Source organism: Salmo trutta, chromosome 3 (genome assembly GCF_901001165.1).
Source record: "Salmo trutta chromosome 3, fSalTru1.1, whole genome shotgun sequence".
Lineage (NCBI taxonomy): Eukaryota > Metazoa > Chordata > Actinopteri > Salmoniformes > Salmonidae > Salmo > Salmo trutta.
The window spans coordinates 35,219,942-35,235,107 of NC_042959.1; the positions used below are offsets into that span (position 1 = coordinate 35,219,942).

General features: G+C 41.3%; 2 protein-coding genes across 3 annotated transcripts in view; both read right to left on the bottom strand.

Moving 5' to 3' along the window:
• Window positions 1–358: 358 nt before the first annotated feature.
• On the bottom strand, window positions 359–5,597 carry cd74a (CD74 molecule, major histocompatibility complex, class II invariant chain a). Of its 2 annotated transcripts, none has more exons than XM_029732879.1 (9): window positions 5,336–5,597; window positions 4,384–4,553; window positions 4,028–4,113; window positions 3,751–3,807; window positions 3,540–3,623; window positions 1,812–1,890; window positions 1,425–1,622; window positions 1,169–1,222; window positions 359–959 (listed from the first exon to the last, which is right to left on the bottom strand). In XM_029732879.1, the coding sequence occupies exons 1-9, from the start codon at window positions 5,419–5,421 to the stop codon at window positions 952–954; spliced, it is 822 nt and encodes a 273-aa protein (XP_029588739.1). In that variant the 5' UTR covers window positions 5,422–5,597; the 3' UTR covers window positions 359–951. The 2 variants fall into 2 exon arrangements, with proteins under 2 accessions (XP_029588739.1, XP_029588738.1); XM_029732878.1 differs by having other exon boundaries at window positions 4,028–4,116.
• Window positions 5,598–11,951: 6,354 nt separating this feature from the next.
• Window positions 11,952–15,166, bottom strand: part of LOC115174341 (bifunctional heparan sulfate N-deacetylase/N-sulfotransferase 1-like) — a 94,074-nt gene continuing 90,859 nt past the window's right edge. Inside the window, exons 8-14 of the mRNA XM_029732880.1 lie at window positions 14,917–15,099; window positions 14,314–14,410; window positions 13,595–13,718; window positions 13,036–13,210; window positions 12,494–12,774; window positions 12,255–12,357; window positions 11,952–12,074 (exon numbers count right to left, since the gene is read on the bottom strand). Coding sequence (XP_029588740.1) covers window positions 11,955–12,074; window positions 12,255–12,357; window positions 12,494–12,774; window positions 13,036–13,210; window positions 13,595–13,718; window positions 14,314–14,410; window positions 14,917–15,099 — 1,083 coding nt within the window. The 3' untranslated portion in view covers window positions 11,952–11,954. The remainder of the gene's footprint in view (window positions 12,075–12,254; window positions 12,358–12,493; window positions 12,775–13,035; window positions 13,211–13,594; window positions 13,719–14,313; window positions 14,411–14,916; window positions 15,100–15,166) is intronic.

The window sequence follows — 15,166 nt, forward strand, 5'->3', positions numbered from 1 at the left end:
ATCGTTGTTCCTGATTGGGAGTCATATATGTAGGAGTATGTTTGTCACTTGGTTTTGTGGGTAGTTGTTTTTGCACTGCGTTTGTGAGCCTGCAAAACTGTTCGTGTCGTGAGTACTGTCTATTATTTTGTTTTTCCTGTGGATGCCCTTTTGTTTTACCATTAAAAGCATGAGTATCCACAAACCTGCTGCGCCTTGGTCCTATTCTCTCCCATATGACATTTTCTGTGACAGGTAGATTCTATGTTAAATTAATCTATGTTATCCCAGAAATAAGAAATAGTCAAATGGTACCATGTATGTTTAAGTAGTCTGTCCTAAAGAGATTAATGTACAATAAGAGTTACAAAAAAACACATTTTAGTAGGAAATAGCACTTTATTAATTTTTATCGGTTCACCTATCCCTACATTCATAAAAGTCAAAGCATGCTTCAAAGACATGGTTATAGAGGTTTAAAACATTACATCTGTTAGAAACTCTAGACAGAAGCTGATCAAATAAGCCCGATGGCAGTCTATGTGGAGAGACAGAATAGGGAAACGGGGTGGGGCTAGCCCCCATCAGATGGATATGATTGGAGGGCCAGGTTAAGGGACTAGGGGTCAAAGTTGACAGGAGTGGGGTCAGGGTTTGGGGATGGAAAAGTCTGGGTGTTGTGCATGGTTTAAAATGTAACACACATCTTATATTTATATCTCAAATGCTTTACATAGCTATGTTGAGTTCAGAAGCAAAAAAAAGGCTATTAATAATGTTCATAGCGTTTATACTGTCCAAAGAAAAATATTATCCATAAATCAAAAGAGTATTTCATTGTTTTGTATTCCAGATAATTGACCTTTATCATGATAGAGGAAGAGTGAAATAGTCATTAGAAGGAATTTTTTTTTCGATCTGACTGAGACGAGGAGAGAGCAGGCCATCTGGTGTCCTGTTGGAGCTGTGGTTTTACTCATCTGCAAAATATAGAGAATAGAATCAACCATATGTACGAAACCATCATGCAATTTATTCAGATGAACAGTACACAGTGTAAAAACAAAAATCAGATAACACTTTTAATTCCATGTAATCAAAAGTGTTGTCTATGTATTGTATCCCTCTCTCTGTCTGTTTTTGAGTTTATTTCTCTCCCTCTATTTCTGTTTGGCTGTGAAACACTCACCCTTGTACTCCTTCAGCTGCATCCTCCTGGGGAAAGCTGCCATCCGACTGGGGACTGCGGGGAACAAACAGTAGCATGAGACAACAATAGTCCCATCACTATCTATATGTACATACAACTGCATAGATATACCATGGCATGTGTAATAGTGAGCAAATGGGCTTTGTTTTAGACTGCAGAATGCACTAAAAAGCAATTGAATGGACCCGGAGGTCAGTAACGCTTAACGCTGTATAACTGTCTGCCTAGTTCCTACCTCTGTCACAGGTGGCTCTGCCGCGGATGCTGGTGCCCTCGATGGGTTTGCCGTCCTTGTCCACACACCAGCAGAAACCAGTGGCGTGCCAGCACTGCATGGGCAGGTAGTTGCCCTGCTCGTCACACTGAGGGAGGTAGGCACCAAGCTTACGGCCTTTGGAGGCCTCCAGGTTACACTTGGTCTGCAGGCCAGCGGCTGAGGAACAGACAGAAGAGAGGGAAAGACAAAAGAAAAGAGGAGAAAAGGTGAGTTTTTATTCAATACTTGGTTCAGGTCGTGGATGAAATAAGAGACAGAGAGACAAGACAGAGGAAGTTGTGCATTCGTAAGGTGGTGTGAAGGTTGGTGGGTGGTGGTGATGGCGGGGGTTTGTGGTAAACTCACCAGGCTGAGGTGTGGGTGCAGGGGGCTTCTCCTGGGCCATCTGGAAGAGCAGCCAATTACGTGTCCAAGCCTCAAAACCCTGCAGAAAATACAGTCAGGGGTTAAAGTTCAAATAAGATAGGCCTAAGTGTGGGTCATATACTGTATATTCATGGGATATTATAAGGAGAGACCAAACATTCAGCCTGCTGCACAGTCACTATGTAAGCTCTAGTCTAGAGCGCCTGATTAAATTGTGGTTAAAAATTGTGGTTAAACTCTCTCTATGGTTAAAGTAGTAAGAAATGTATGTCAAAAACCATGAGTGTGCTTAATTAACTATCATCTTAAACAAAAATATTTTATATTACCCTAAATTCCCTATGGTAGACAAAACATCTTAGTACCGTAATTTCCGGACTATAAGCCGCAACTTTTTTCCCACGCTTTGAACCTCGCGGCTTAAACAATGACGCGGCTAATATATGTATTTTTCCCGCTTTCACATTTTTTTTTTGAAAAAAAAAAAAACATTCTGTGACATGCTCAGTTTTTTGCCGGCATGAAGCTTTCATTAGACCAATGAAATTGCCGAGATTAAATCGAGCAACTCTCAAACTTCCCATCATTCTGATTACGGTAGTCATTTTGTCACCCTCATCATGGCAAAGACAGGGAGAAATGCATATGAAGCAGCTTTCAAGTTGAAGGCGATTGATCTGGCTGTTGGAAAAGGAAATAGAGCTGCTGCACGGGAGCTTGGTCTTAATGAGTCGATGATAAGACGTTGGAAACAGCAGCGGAATTGACTCAGTGCAAAAAGACAACTAAAGCTTACTGCTATTTTTATTTTTTTCTCACAAGCCGTGTTTCGTTAAAGCCTATTTATTTTTGTTACAAGCCGTGTTTCGTTAAAGCCTGTGTAAAGTTCATTTGTTTCAATGTACCGGTAGGCACCTGCGGCTTAGACATGTGCGGCTTATTTATGTTCAAAATAATACTTTAAAAAAAATTCAGTGGGTGCGGCTTATATTCAGTTGCGCTCAATAGTCCGGAAATTACGGTACATTAAACAAACTAATGTTTTCACCACACAAGAATTACAGGGAATACACATCCTTTTTACCTCAGTTTGGTTGTGTTAGTATGAAAGGTTATATTCATCATCTTAGAAATTCAATTGCTTGTACCAGATAAATATCTTTGGTTTGTACTAATCAATTCCAGTCTAGAGTGACCGACTGGTAAATATTGGTGCCTGAGAAGTTTAAAAGGTACTAATTTACCAGAATTCAAGTTTTCTGAACACAAGTGTGAATAGTGTGTCTGTAGGGAGTAATTTTTCTGTACTGTGTTCAACTTATTTCAGCATATTGATTATGAATTTGGACATCTAAAACCAATGTCTTGACACTGGGCTACAAATGTAAAATCCATGACAACAGGAAGCAGCAACAGTATCATTTTCAACTTATGCTTTAGGAATATAAATCATTATTTTCACATTATTTTTCAACGTGAATCTACTTAATTAGGTCAAACTACTGAATGAGGCAAAAAAAACTTGCTATCATTTATTGGTTTTGAATATATAAGTAAAATTGTTGAAATATGTTTGTCCTGCCTATTATAAGTGTATGTTCTCAGGGTGAGTCCCAAACGGTAAACAGGAGCCTTATGGCCCTAGTCAAAAGGAATGCACTAAAGAGAGAATAGGTTGCTATTTGGGACACACAGATTCAGTCTCACCTTCCACTCGGCCTCCTCCATCTGTCTCTTCAGGCTCTGCAGGTTGGCCAGGAACGTCTCGTTGAACTGGGGCAGCTGGGGGTTCTAATAAAAACAGACAATCAAATGATTGATCAATCAATCGATTGTCAATATTTGACCTTTCTCTGTCTTTTGTAGAGGTGACTTCAATGCAAAGAGTGGATAAACGAATATGTATTTATTAATTTACCTGCAGCAGATCCTTCACCTGCTTCTCTAGGCTCACAATGGCAGTGGCCTCCAATTTCTGATGGGAGAGCAGAGAGACAAACAGAAAATAAATACTCATCACACTCAAATTTTTATTTCAAAAGAGCAGGAAGAGGGAGCTTAGTCCTAAGTGGGTAGATGTACAATGCAATTTCACTGGAGTTAAACACAAGTTGACAGATGGAAGTGAGCTTGTTGCTGCCATCTAGTGACCGCCTTTCCTTTAAGAAGAAGCAATGGGGAAACAGGAGTCATACCGTCATGGGAGTCTTTTCGTCCTCATCAGTGAAGTCTATCAGCCGGGGCATGTTGAGCATGGGCATGTGCATCTGGACAGGGGCTACTGCTTGAGCAAAAGGGGGGTTAACAGAGACCAATGAGTGCACACTTGAAATTGGGAGAAAGCTTGCTCCTCCAGACTTTGAACTTCAGAGGAATAAACCCAGTACCTGTATTCCTCTTTTCTATCAAGTCCCCCCAGTCTCTCTTCCTAAATAAGTATATCTCACTTCCCTCTCCTTTGACCACCAACACTATCTACATCAACACCACTCCTTCCCTCCTTGTTCCTCCATCTCCTCCCTCCCCTTTCCTTCCCCCCTTCCTCCCCTACCTGGAGGTCTGTTTCTCAGTTGCTTGCGCATGTTGTCATTGCTCTTCTCCATGTCGTGGATCTGGCCCCTCTGGTTGAAGACCATGTAGGCAGTGAAGGCCTGGCCGGCCAGGAGAAGACAGGCCAACACTGTGAACCCTGCTATCTTCAACGGGCGGCTGTTAGAAGCCCTACAGGAGGGAGGGAAAGAGAGATTTAGAGAGATTACACCTTGACTCATGGGGACTGGATCAAACATTTTCAATGTCATTTTGGTAGGAGGATGTCCATAATTGCATTTCTGACATTTTGGGGTTTGCCCTGGTTTCTTATGTGAGATCAGTGCACCTCCAAAAAAATAACTAACTAATTAAAGCCCTGGTCCAGAGTCAAAAGCTAATCCTAAACCAGTTCTTATAGAATGAAAATATTAAACCTTTTTCTGTTCCTCATTCCTGAGCCAATGATTCATGCAGGTTTGTGAGACATCACTAGTTGCTAGGCAGAGGCTTTGACTAGGAAAGAGCGAAAGTATGGGGAAGGCCACCCTAATCAGATTACTAAATTTTTTAATATTCCCTCAACAATGACTATAATCAACACGTTGGGAATGTAATTCAGAAAAATACATGAAATCAAATGTCATGATTGCATGTTCAATATCATTTGTGCCTACTTTCAATAATGATGTAATTTCAAAATAGCATAGCCTACAAGTTGTAACCTTTAACATAAAATATTACACATTTTTAAGGACTTTCCTAATATTATTTTATATATCCTTTTTGATATTATAATACAATAATTTGAATTTATACATACTTGAACCTTCATTTCGAAGATAAAGAAACACTGACCCTATAGGCAAAATGAATGTTTACCGATTTAACTGCAACATCTATAAAACATATTTAATTTGTAATACTAAACAAATGAAATATGCTTTATAGATTTTGCAGTAATTGTGGCTCACCCTCTTGTAGCTGTCATTGGTAGGATCACGTCCTGGCTCCCTGTGCGCTCGAGGAGCGCATCATCATGTTGCTGTTGCTCCTCCATTCTCTCCGCGTCCAAGTTCTCTCAAGTCAAAACAAGTCTGGGTCCGACGAACGCAACGATTTAACAGTGTAGCAAATGAGGAACGGATCTATTCGGAGAAAGTATCGGGTTGAAATGAATAGAACGATGATCTAGCCTGAAATTAAATGGAAAGTCCCGAGTCAATATGGGCAGGTTCAACTACATTGTGAGGAGTTTATTCTAAGCTGTCATTGGTCAACCTGTACTGCATCACTTGTTGATGGAGGCAGACAAATCTGAACTGATGAAAAGAAAGTAGTTCAACTTTTCATGGCATTAATAGTTGTTAGAAAATCCCTCAGATTTAAAATGTAAAATTAACATCCCATTTGATTGGTTTAGAGGAAACACTTTTACTATACAGATCATAATTCATTCTGGAATGAGTGCAACATTTAAAACGGATACCCCAGTGTTTATCTAGCCCTGTACCTAAACTGTCCCAGTAATTATATGAGATTTATTTGATCAAATAATTAATATAAATAATACTTATGGATAGAGGTTTGAACCAGTGCAATATTTTGCTTCTCTTCTTTTCAGGAGGTAATAATATATAGATAGAAAAAAAGAACATTTGGCTTTTGTCTTTAATTCTATTTTGAAATGGGATGCAGCTACTTTTGAAGCTGCAGTATGGTAGTAGGAAAGGTTAGTATGATATTAAAGTTGATAAGGATGCAAGATGTTTGAAACCTTGCTCCCCAGAGACAACATTGTCATATTATAAAGTTCTATTCTCATTGGATGTCTTGAAGGCTATTATCTACTTCTGCAAACGGATCATCGGTCATTCCCTAGTTCTTGAACAGGATTCCCCTTATTCTGCAGTGAATGTTGGGGATTTTCGTTTTAAGGAAGCGGTGACGAGAAGAAGATGCTGTCAAGATAAATCAGATCATCGTGTGAGGACAAAAAAAGTCTCAATACAGTACACATTTACTCATAGTCAGTTTAGACTAGTTAGACTAGTTAGTCAGTCTGGAGATGGATATCTGTACTGATCTTATAACACAGCTTCAAACTGAAACTTTGATACTATACTATACTGTGAAACTGAAACCATTCTGAAATCATTCTAAGATTATGTTTATAAAATAAGCAGGGAAAAAAATGTGAACACACCAGACCCTAATAATGAGTTTCCTCATTGTTAATTTCCTCATACTTGCCCTCCCTCGTGAGACTATTCTAATCTCGGTCTTCTCTAATACTAAAACATACTTTGTTTGAGCAGTAATCTGTTTCTCCTTTCCAAATTATAGAGTGCTTATCTGAAAACTCAGAAGGGAAAGAAGAGCAAATTGACCAACGAGACAAAAATACAGTGGTGTTTATTTGCAAATTAAAAAGCACCAACAATATTAGTTACACTGTAAAAATTATTGACAACAATTACAAGTCTTTATCGTACAGCCCAGGGAGATTAGTACCATCATTGCTGTTAATATGCGTTATTATCATGTCAATAATACTTTATATTAAGAAATCAAGGACCTCTGTACAACAGTGGGCTGCGTGAAGATAGATGAGAGGGGATTGTATGAACAGACAGAAAAAAGAAGATCTGTTTGGACTTCAGCAGATGGCACTGTATTATATGACCCATTGTAGTGACATTTCAATACTACCGGGCTGATTCTCTCCCACTAAATACCTCTCTCATTGCATTGTGAGAGGGGGCTGAAAGAATGTCACCTCAATCACATGCAATAACTTATGTCTATAACATGACATTACATAGTCAGGAAATGCATGTGCATTGTTATATCGACTGACAACAATTGCAAACAGTAAGAGAAGCTTTTTGATATCTATGGTTGCAGTGGTAAAACCATGTGACCAACAAATGAGGAACTATACTGTACAGTTGAAGTCTGAAGTTTACATACTTAGGTTGGAGTCATTAAAACTTGTTTTTCAACCACTCCACAAATGTCTTGTTAACTTTTTAGTGACGGGGCAGTATTCGGAAATTCAGATGAATGACGTGCCCAGAGTAAACTGCCTGCTACTCGGGCCCAGAGTCAAATATTTGCATATTATTAGTAGATTTGGATAGAAAACACTCTGAAGTTTCTAAAACAGTTTGAATGATGTCTGTGAGTATAACAGAACTCATATGGCAGGCAAAAACCTGAGAAAAAATCCAACCAGGAAGTGGTTTGTAGTTTTTCAACTGATTGCCTTTCCAAACTACAGTGTCTGTGGGGTCATTTTGCACTTCCTAAGGCTTCCACTAGATGTCAACAGTCTTTAGAACCTTGTTTCATGCTTCTAATGTTACTGGGTAGAGAATAAGAACTGTCTCAAGCCTGAGACCAACGAGTTGTTTACTGCGCTGGCATACAGGCACGCTGTTCCTTCTTTTTCCTTTGTAATGAATACGCTGTTGTCCGGTTGGAATATTATCGAAGATTTATGTTAAAAAGACCCTAAGGATTGATTGTAAACATCATTTGACATGTTTCTACGAACGGTAATGGAACTATTTCACATTTCGTCTCGGGTTTTGCGCTCGCGCATTATGCCTTTCGATTAGTGATCTGAACACGTGAACAAAACAGAGGTATTTGGACACAAATATGGAGTTTATCGAACAAAACGAACATTTCTTGTGGAAGTGGGAGTCCTGGGAGTGCATTCCGACGAAGATCAGCAAAGGTAAGTGTAGATTTATAATACTATTTCTGAGTTTAGTTGACTGCAGAACTTGGCGGGTAACTGTATAGCTTGCTTTGATGGCTGAGCTCTGTACTCAGAATATTGAACAATGTGCTTTTGCCGAAAAGCTATTTTGAAATCTGACACAGCGGTTGCATTAAGGAGAAGTGTATCTATAATTCTTTCAATAACTGTTGTAAATTTTATCAACATTTATGATGAGTATTTTTGTAAATTGATGTGCTCAATTCACCGGAGGTTTTGGGAGGCAAAACATTTCTGAACATTACGCGCCAATGTAAAATGGGGTTTATGGATATAAATATGAACTTTATCGAACAAAACATACATGTATTGTGTAACATTGAGTCTTGGGAGTGTCATCTGATGAAGATCATCAAAGGTTAGTGATTAATTTTAGCTGTATTTCTGGTTTTTGTGATGCCTCTCCTTGCTTGGAAAATGGCTGTGTGGTTTTTCTTGTTTAGGCGCTGTCCTAACATAATCTAATGTTATGCTTTCGCCGTAAAGCCTTTTTGAAATCGGACAATGTGGTTGGATTAACGAGAAGATTATCTTTAAAATGGGATATAATAGTTGTATGTTTGAGAAATTTGAATTATGAGATTTTTGTTGTTTTGAATTTGCCGCCCTGCTATTTCACTGGCTGTTGGCAGTGTGTCCCGCCGGTGGGACGCTAGCGTCCCACATGTCCCAGAGAGGTTTTAAACAAACTATAGTTTTGGCAAGTCGGTTAAGACATGTACTTTGTGCATGACTGTCACGGTTGTCGTAAGAACGGGACCAAGGCGAATTATGAAAAACTGAGTTTAACCTCTTACATCTACACGTTCCGCTAGCGGAACGTCTGCTCCAATATCCAATGATGGGCGGGGCGCGAAATTCAAACTCCTCTAAATCCGAAAACTTACACTTTTCAAACATATGACTATGTTACAGCTATTTAAAGACAAGACTCTCCTTTATCTAACCAAACTGTCCGATTTCAAAAAGGCTTTACAGCGAAAGCAAAACATTAGATTATGTCAGCAGAGTACCCAGCCAGGAATAATCACACAGCCATTTTTCAAGCTAGCATATCATGTCACATAAACCCAAACCATATCTAAATGCAGCACTAACCTTTGATGATCTTCATCAGATGACACACCTAGGACATTGTGTTATACAATACATGCATGTCTGTTCAATCAAGTTCATATTTATATCAAAAACCAGCTTTTTACATTAGCATGTGACGTTCAGAACTAGCATTCCCACCGAACACTTCCGGTGATTTTACTAAATTACTCACGATAAACGTTCACAAAAAGCATAACAATTATTTTAAGAATTATAGATACAGAACTCCTCTATGCACTCGATATGTCCGATTTTAAAATAGCTTTTCGGATGAAGCACATTTTGCAATAATGTAAGTACATAGCCCGGCGTTACAGGGCTAGCTATTTAGACACCCACCCAGTGTAGCCTTCACCAAAATCACATTTCCTATAAGAAAAATGTTCTTACCTTGCTTGTTCTTCATCAGAATACACTGCCAGGACTTCTACTTCAATAACAAATGTAGGTTTGGTCCCAAATAATCCATCGTTATATCCAAACAGCGACGTTTTGTTCGTGCGTTCTAGACACTATCCCAACGCTAAATCTCGGCCACGAGCATGACGCAAAATATGACAAAAAATTTCGAAATATTCCATTACCGTACTTCGAAGCATGTCAACCGCTGTTTAAAACCAATATTTATGCAATTTATCTCGTAGAGAAGCGATAATATTCCGACCGGGAATCTGCCTGTCTGTAAACTGAGGAAAAAACCGAAAGCCGGGGGCGGGGCGTGTCACGCGCCTAAGGCTTAGTCCATTGACTGACCACTCAGCATTTGCTCTCGTGTGCTTCAGCCAGGGCTTTGAATGACATCATTCCTGTTTTTCCCGGGCTGTGAGACTCCATTGTTGACGTGAGAAGTGTCACGTAAGAGCAGAGATCCTTTGTAAACGACAGAGATAATAAAGAAGGGCAAGAAATGTTCAGACAGGGTACTTCCTGAACAGAAGCATCTCAGGTTTTTGCCTGCCATAGGAGTTCTGTTATACTCACAGACACCATTCAAACAGTTTCAGAAACTTTGGAGTGTTTTCTCTCCAAAGCTAATAATTATATGCATATTCCAGTTTCTGGGCAGGACTAATAATCAGATTAAATCGGGTACGTTTTTTATCCAGCCGTGAAATTACTGCCCCCTAGATGTAACAGGTTAAATGTATTTGACTAAGGTTTATGTAAACATCCGACTTTAACTGTATAGGCTCATATTGACTATGTTAGATGTGCATCTTTTATATCCTCCCTGATGCAACGCAGAAATACTATGAACACCTACTAATAACAAATAAAATAGAACAAAAGGACAAAAATATACACAGCTTTGACGACATCCTCAATAAAAATATTGTTTTGTTTTCTCATTTTCTATCTCCATGAGTGCATTTAAACATAGCTTATGTCCAACTTCACATACAGACAACCTGTCCCAGTGAGCACAAGACGTTAAAAATACGTCATTTCAACATCTTTTCAACCAGAAATACTTATTTTCAACGTGTTTTGCTCATAGGGGTTAATGACAACCTGTGTGAATTTGTAAAGAGTCTTTTTATGAGATGTACCACTTTGCATATTGTGCTTTTAACATGTGCAGCCTGGCATCCCCTGTGCTGTGCAATCAACTCAATCCGAAACGGAGAGTAAGCAAAACGTCTTTCTGGTCAATTCTACAATAACGTGTCTCCAAAGTTAAAATAAACAAAAAGGGGTAAAAAAAAATGTCATTGTCACAATCTTAAAAAAATAAGAACTGTCAATAGGCCATGCAATGTAGTGGTGCTGATTCCGTCCTGGCACTGGTAAATGCGTTAATGTCAAGTGTCTACAAAGGCCTAGTGAATAAGACTACTAGTCAATACACAACATATCCCCCTTTGTTTTTAGACAGAGACCACAGGCATTTCCAACTAATGCCATTCATTTTTTATTAATTCAAGTGCTAATTGATCTCTACTCTTTTGTAATATCTGCCCTATTGTTTCATCATCTACTTTATTAATCCATCTTCCAATTTCTTGGATGGCAGTTGGTTGTGTCTTTCAGTATATGGGAGTAGAGTGTTGACTGACACGAGCTGACACTGTTCATTTCCACCCAGCCTTAAACGACTGGTACTGTACAGGCTAGCCAAGTCTCACTCTTCCTCTTCATCCTCCTCTTCCTCCAAAGAGTAAGGTCTGAGTCCATGTGAGTAAGGCAAGGGATAGTCAAAGGAAGAGCGGATAAGGGTTGACCACCCCCGTCTCTATCCCATCCTGTCTGTATCACAGGTAAACCCCGTAAGAGGTGGTATAGTCCTGTTGGGGGTCTCTGTTCCTAGACCGTACCAAGTGAGGGTGGTGGTGCTTCATGGGGAGGTGTAACTTGGGGAGTGAGGGGAGAGCACTTAGGCGGCAGGCCATTGTAGACTCACTGCCCACTCGTAAATCACTATCCCTGCTCTCCCTTCCTCCATGTCCTTCCCTCTTACGAAGGGCACCCTGAGAAGGAGGCTCGTGCATCCTAATCTTCACTTTGACAGGTGATCAGAAAACACACCCCTTCTGAACCTTGTCAAGGGTGAGTACTTACCCCTTATGGATTCTTTAATAAGGGATTAAAATAATCCTCTAAGGGGATAGAATCATACTTCTCCATATGGTATTCTGTCAGGGGGATGGTTGAGCTGTGGTACTGTCCGATGAGCTGCCCCGCCCGCCCCCCCCCCCCCGGTACTTCTACCTGGTATGGATCAGTTGCTCTCGGAGCCAGCTGGGCAGGGGCTGGCCCATTCTGTACAGCAGCTTAGACAGCTCTATGTTGTGATCCCTGTAGTGCTCCCTGAGGAACGACTGGGACTGGAGGAAAGGAGTGATTTAGAGAGAGATAATATGATAATTACCCCCACAGCCAAGATTCAATCAATAAACACCCCTTATCAGTTACAAGCAGAATAATCCTAGAGGGAGTCTACAGACATGTATCTTAATTAAGCAAATATCAGTGAACAACTTGTATTGGCAAATGAGAACTCTTACCCCCGGGTCCATGTCAGGGTACCTACGCCCCTTGCTCTTCCCAAGACACTTGGTCTTCCCTCCCTCCAGCAGCTGACACCAGAAGCCTTTCTTGGGGTCAAACCTGAAGAAAATCAGAACATTTTGTAAACGTACCTAAATGTACATCTGGGACTCTTGGAATCAGTTACTGAATGAACTTTATAAATGGTTAGGTAGGTTAGCTGCTACGTGTTACTGGAGAGAACTTGAAAACTCACGCTAGGATATTGTGGTAGTTGACGGTGTTGACCAGGCCCAGAAACTTCTGGATCCTGTCCATGACTGAGGCCGGCTCAGTCTTCAGCTGCTGCCCGTCCAAAACCAGGACCTGGCTGGAGTGGTAGTGGTTGAGCCAGCGCTCCATGTGGATGGCGTACCAGCCTGGTACCAGACAGCGGTTCTGGAGCACACGCAGTTTTACCGGGGAATCATGGGTAGCCGTGATGACATCATGGAAGGAGTACTTTAGAGCCACTGGGTCATCATGGGCACGCTGGTGCTGTAAGGGGAAGCAGAGAGAAGAAATGGTGTTGTGTTAATATGGTCCTCAGTAATATGATGCCTGATGAGGTATAACTGACCTAGTAACAAGAGTGGTTATAACTCAGTAATAAGAGCATGACATAGGCCTAACTACTCATATATTACTATACATTCTAACAGTTATAAGCAGTTCTAAGACTTGGTACCAGGATTGGATATCACATGTTAATAAGGAAGAATGGTTATGTCTCATACATTATAAAGAGTTATAACCAACCTGGTACCAGGAGTAAGCGCGGTCGGCTGGGTTGATGAGGATGGTGATGATCTTGGCCTTGGGCAGGAGGGTGGCCGCCCGCTCCGCTGCCACCTCGGAGTCAAAGTAGCTGGCACTTTTCTCAAAGTAGTAGTCTGAGCTGGTGTTGGAGGGCAGGGGGAAGTATTCCATGTACCTGTGTGTTCACCAAAAGAGAAAACAGATACACCAACTAAATTATACACTGACAGAAGCACATATTAAGCCAACTCCTGGACTAGAAAGCATGTTCAATGGAAAGTCTCTAGACATTGTCTGGGTCTGCGCAAACGCCTCTAAGTTATCATTCACTTCGCGATAATCCTGCTTATTGTAATTCTGTCTGTGCAGCTAGAACAGAACACGGCCCATATGCATAAAGCATCTCAGAGTAGGAGTGCTGATCTAGGATCAGTTTAGCCTTTTAGATCATAATGAATACCATTACATGGACTGTGGGGACCTGATCTTAGATTATCACTCCTACTCTGAGATGCTTTATGAACACCGGCCCGGAGCTCTTTCTCTGTGGCAGTCATACCAGTCGATGCCTCTGTGGTAGTTGTGTCCATTGAAGAACTGGATCTCCTCAAAGGTCTCCTTGTTGGGGTAGTTACTGGTCAGGTCAGGGTGCATGCCCAGGAACAGATAGAGGGCTGTAGAACCTGTGGAGAGGAGGGAGGGAGAGAGACAGAGAGAGGGTGGGGAGGAAGGAGAGAGAGAGAGAAAGAGAGAGGGGGAGGGGAGGAAGGGGAGAGAGAAAGAGAAAGACAGCGGGGGAGGGGAGGAAGGAGAGAGAGAGAGAGAAGCGAGAGGGAGAATCTATTTTGAGGCATTGACAAATTGACTTTGAAGCACCTTGCCGCAGCCATAACAATTAATAATCGAATAAATTGTCTCGTTAGTGTCCCATTCCCATTAGTGTCGGTGAGTGTGTGTTCCTCATAAACTTCCTTCTGCTTTCACTGTGGAGGAGAGAGAGTCAGTCGGTCATCTGTGACAGGCCAGTTCCTGTTAGTCTGTTCTGTTCCGTTCTGAGAGTGTGTAACACTGAAAGAACGACACTTCTTCAGCCCAAAGTCTCGAAACCTCCCTCCTACAGACCAGACCAAAGACGTCTCAACTCTAACTATTGTAAATAATTACATGAGGTAGGGAAATGAATCAGAAACGAGGTGAAATAAAGGAAAGTAAGATTGTGGACCGAGAGTCATTGCTGGTGATACCCACTGGGGGGTGCTGGTGTTCCGTCTCTCTCACCTGTCTTCTGAGGCCCAATGACAAGCAGCTTGGGGAAGCGGTCACACGTTTTCTCCTTTGACCAGATGTCCTTGTGCCTTTTGTCCTCGCAGGGATCCTGTAGGACCAGGGTTTATGAAGATCATTAGAAATTCTTACATAAATCCAGTTGCTTAATGAACCCTGAACAAATCCATCCATCCATACAACATCCTGACGACATGCGGCTACATTATTGGAACTATCAATGGAAATGCCCTTTGAACACAAACACAATTCTTGGCAACAGATTGTGGTGTACAGGACAAGGGTCCAACCAGGATCTAAATGTATCTAACCTGAATAAATTAATCAAGGGAGGATCCATGCAAAATAGAACCTAACATAATATTCCTACTTACCTTGGATGTAGCTCATTTCCCCAAGACTGTTAACATGTTAGGTTGTATTTTGAGTGGAACACCCCTTTAAAATCCCAGTATTAGTTAATTATCTCTCTCTCTCCCTCTCTCCCTCTCTCCCTCCCTCCCTCCCTCTCTCCCTCCCTCTCTCTCTCCCTCCCTCCCTCCCTCCCTCCCTCCCTCCCTCCCTCCCTCCCTCCCTCCCTCCCTCCCACAGACTGACCTGCCAGAGTGGGTCTTTCTCGTTAGGGAAGAGGTTATAGTATTTGTGGGCCAGCTGGACGGGAGGCAGGGTCTGTAGCCGCAGATTGGTCCACGTCTGCAGGAAGGCCACCAGGCTTTTGAAGGTGTAAAGGCCCAGCCGGTCGTTACCATAGTTAGACAGGTGGGTCATGAAGATACTGATCTGGAGGAGGAGAGATGGATGAATGAAAATGGAGAGAGACAGAAAGGTGAACTTAAATTCACTCTGA

Coding starts and splice junctions, on each gene's coding strand:
- cd74a (XM_029732878.1), bottom strand. CDS start 5,421: ATGGAGGAGCAACAGCAACATGATGATGCGCTCCTCGAGCGCACAGGG. Junction 3,624..3,750: donor AGGTGAAGGATCTGCTGCAG/GTAAATTAATAA, acceptor TGTTTTTATTAG/AACCCCCAGCTGCCCCAGTT. Junction 1,891..3,539: donor TGGAGGAGGCCGAGTGGAAG/GTGAGACTGAAT, acceptor TATTTTCTGCAG/GGTTTTGAGGCTTGGACACG.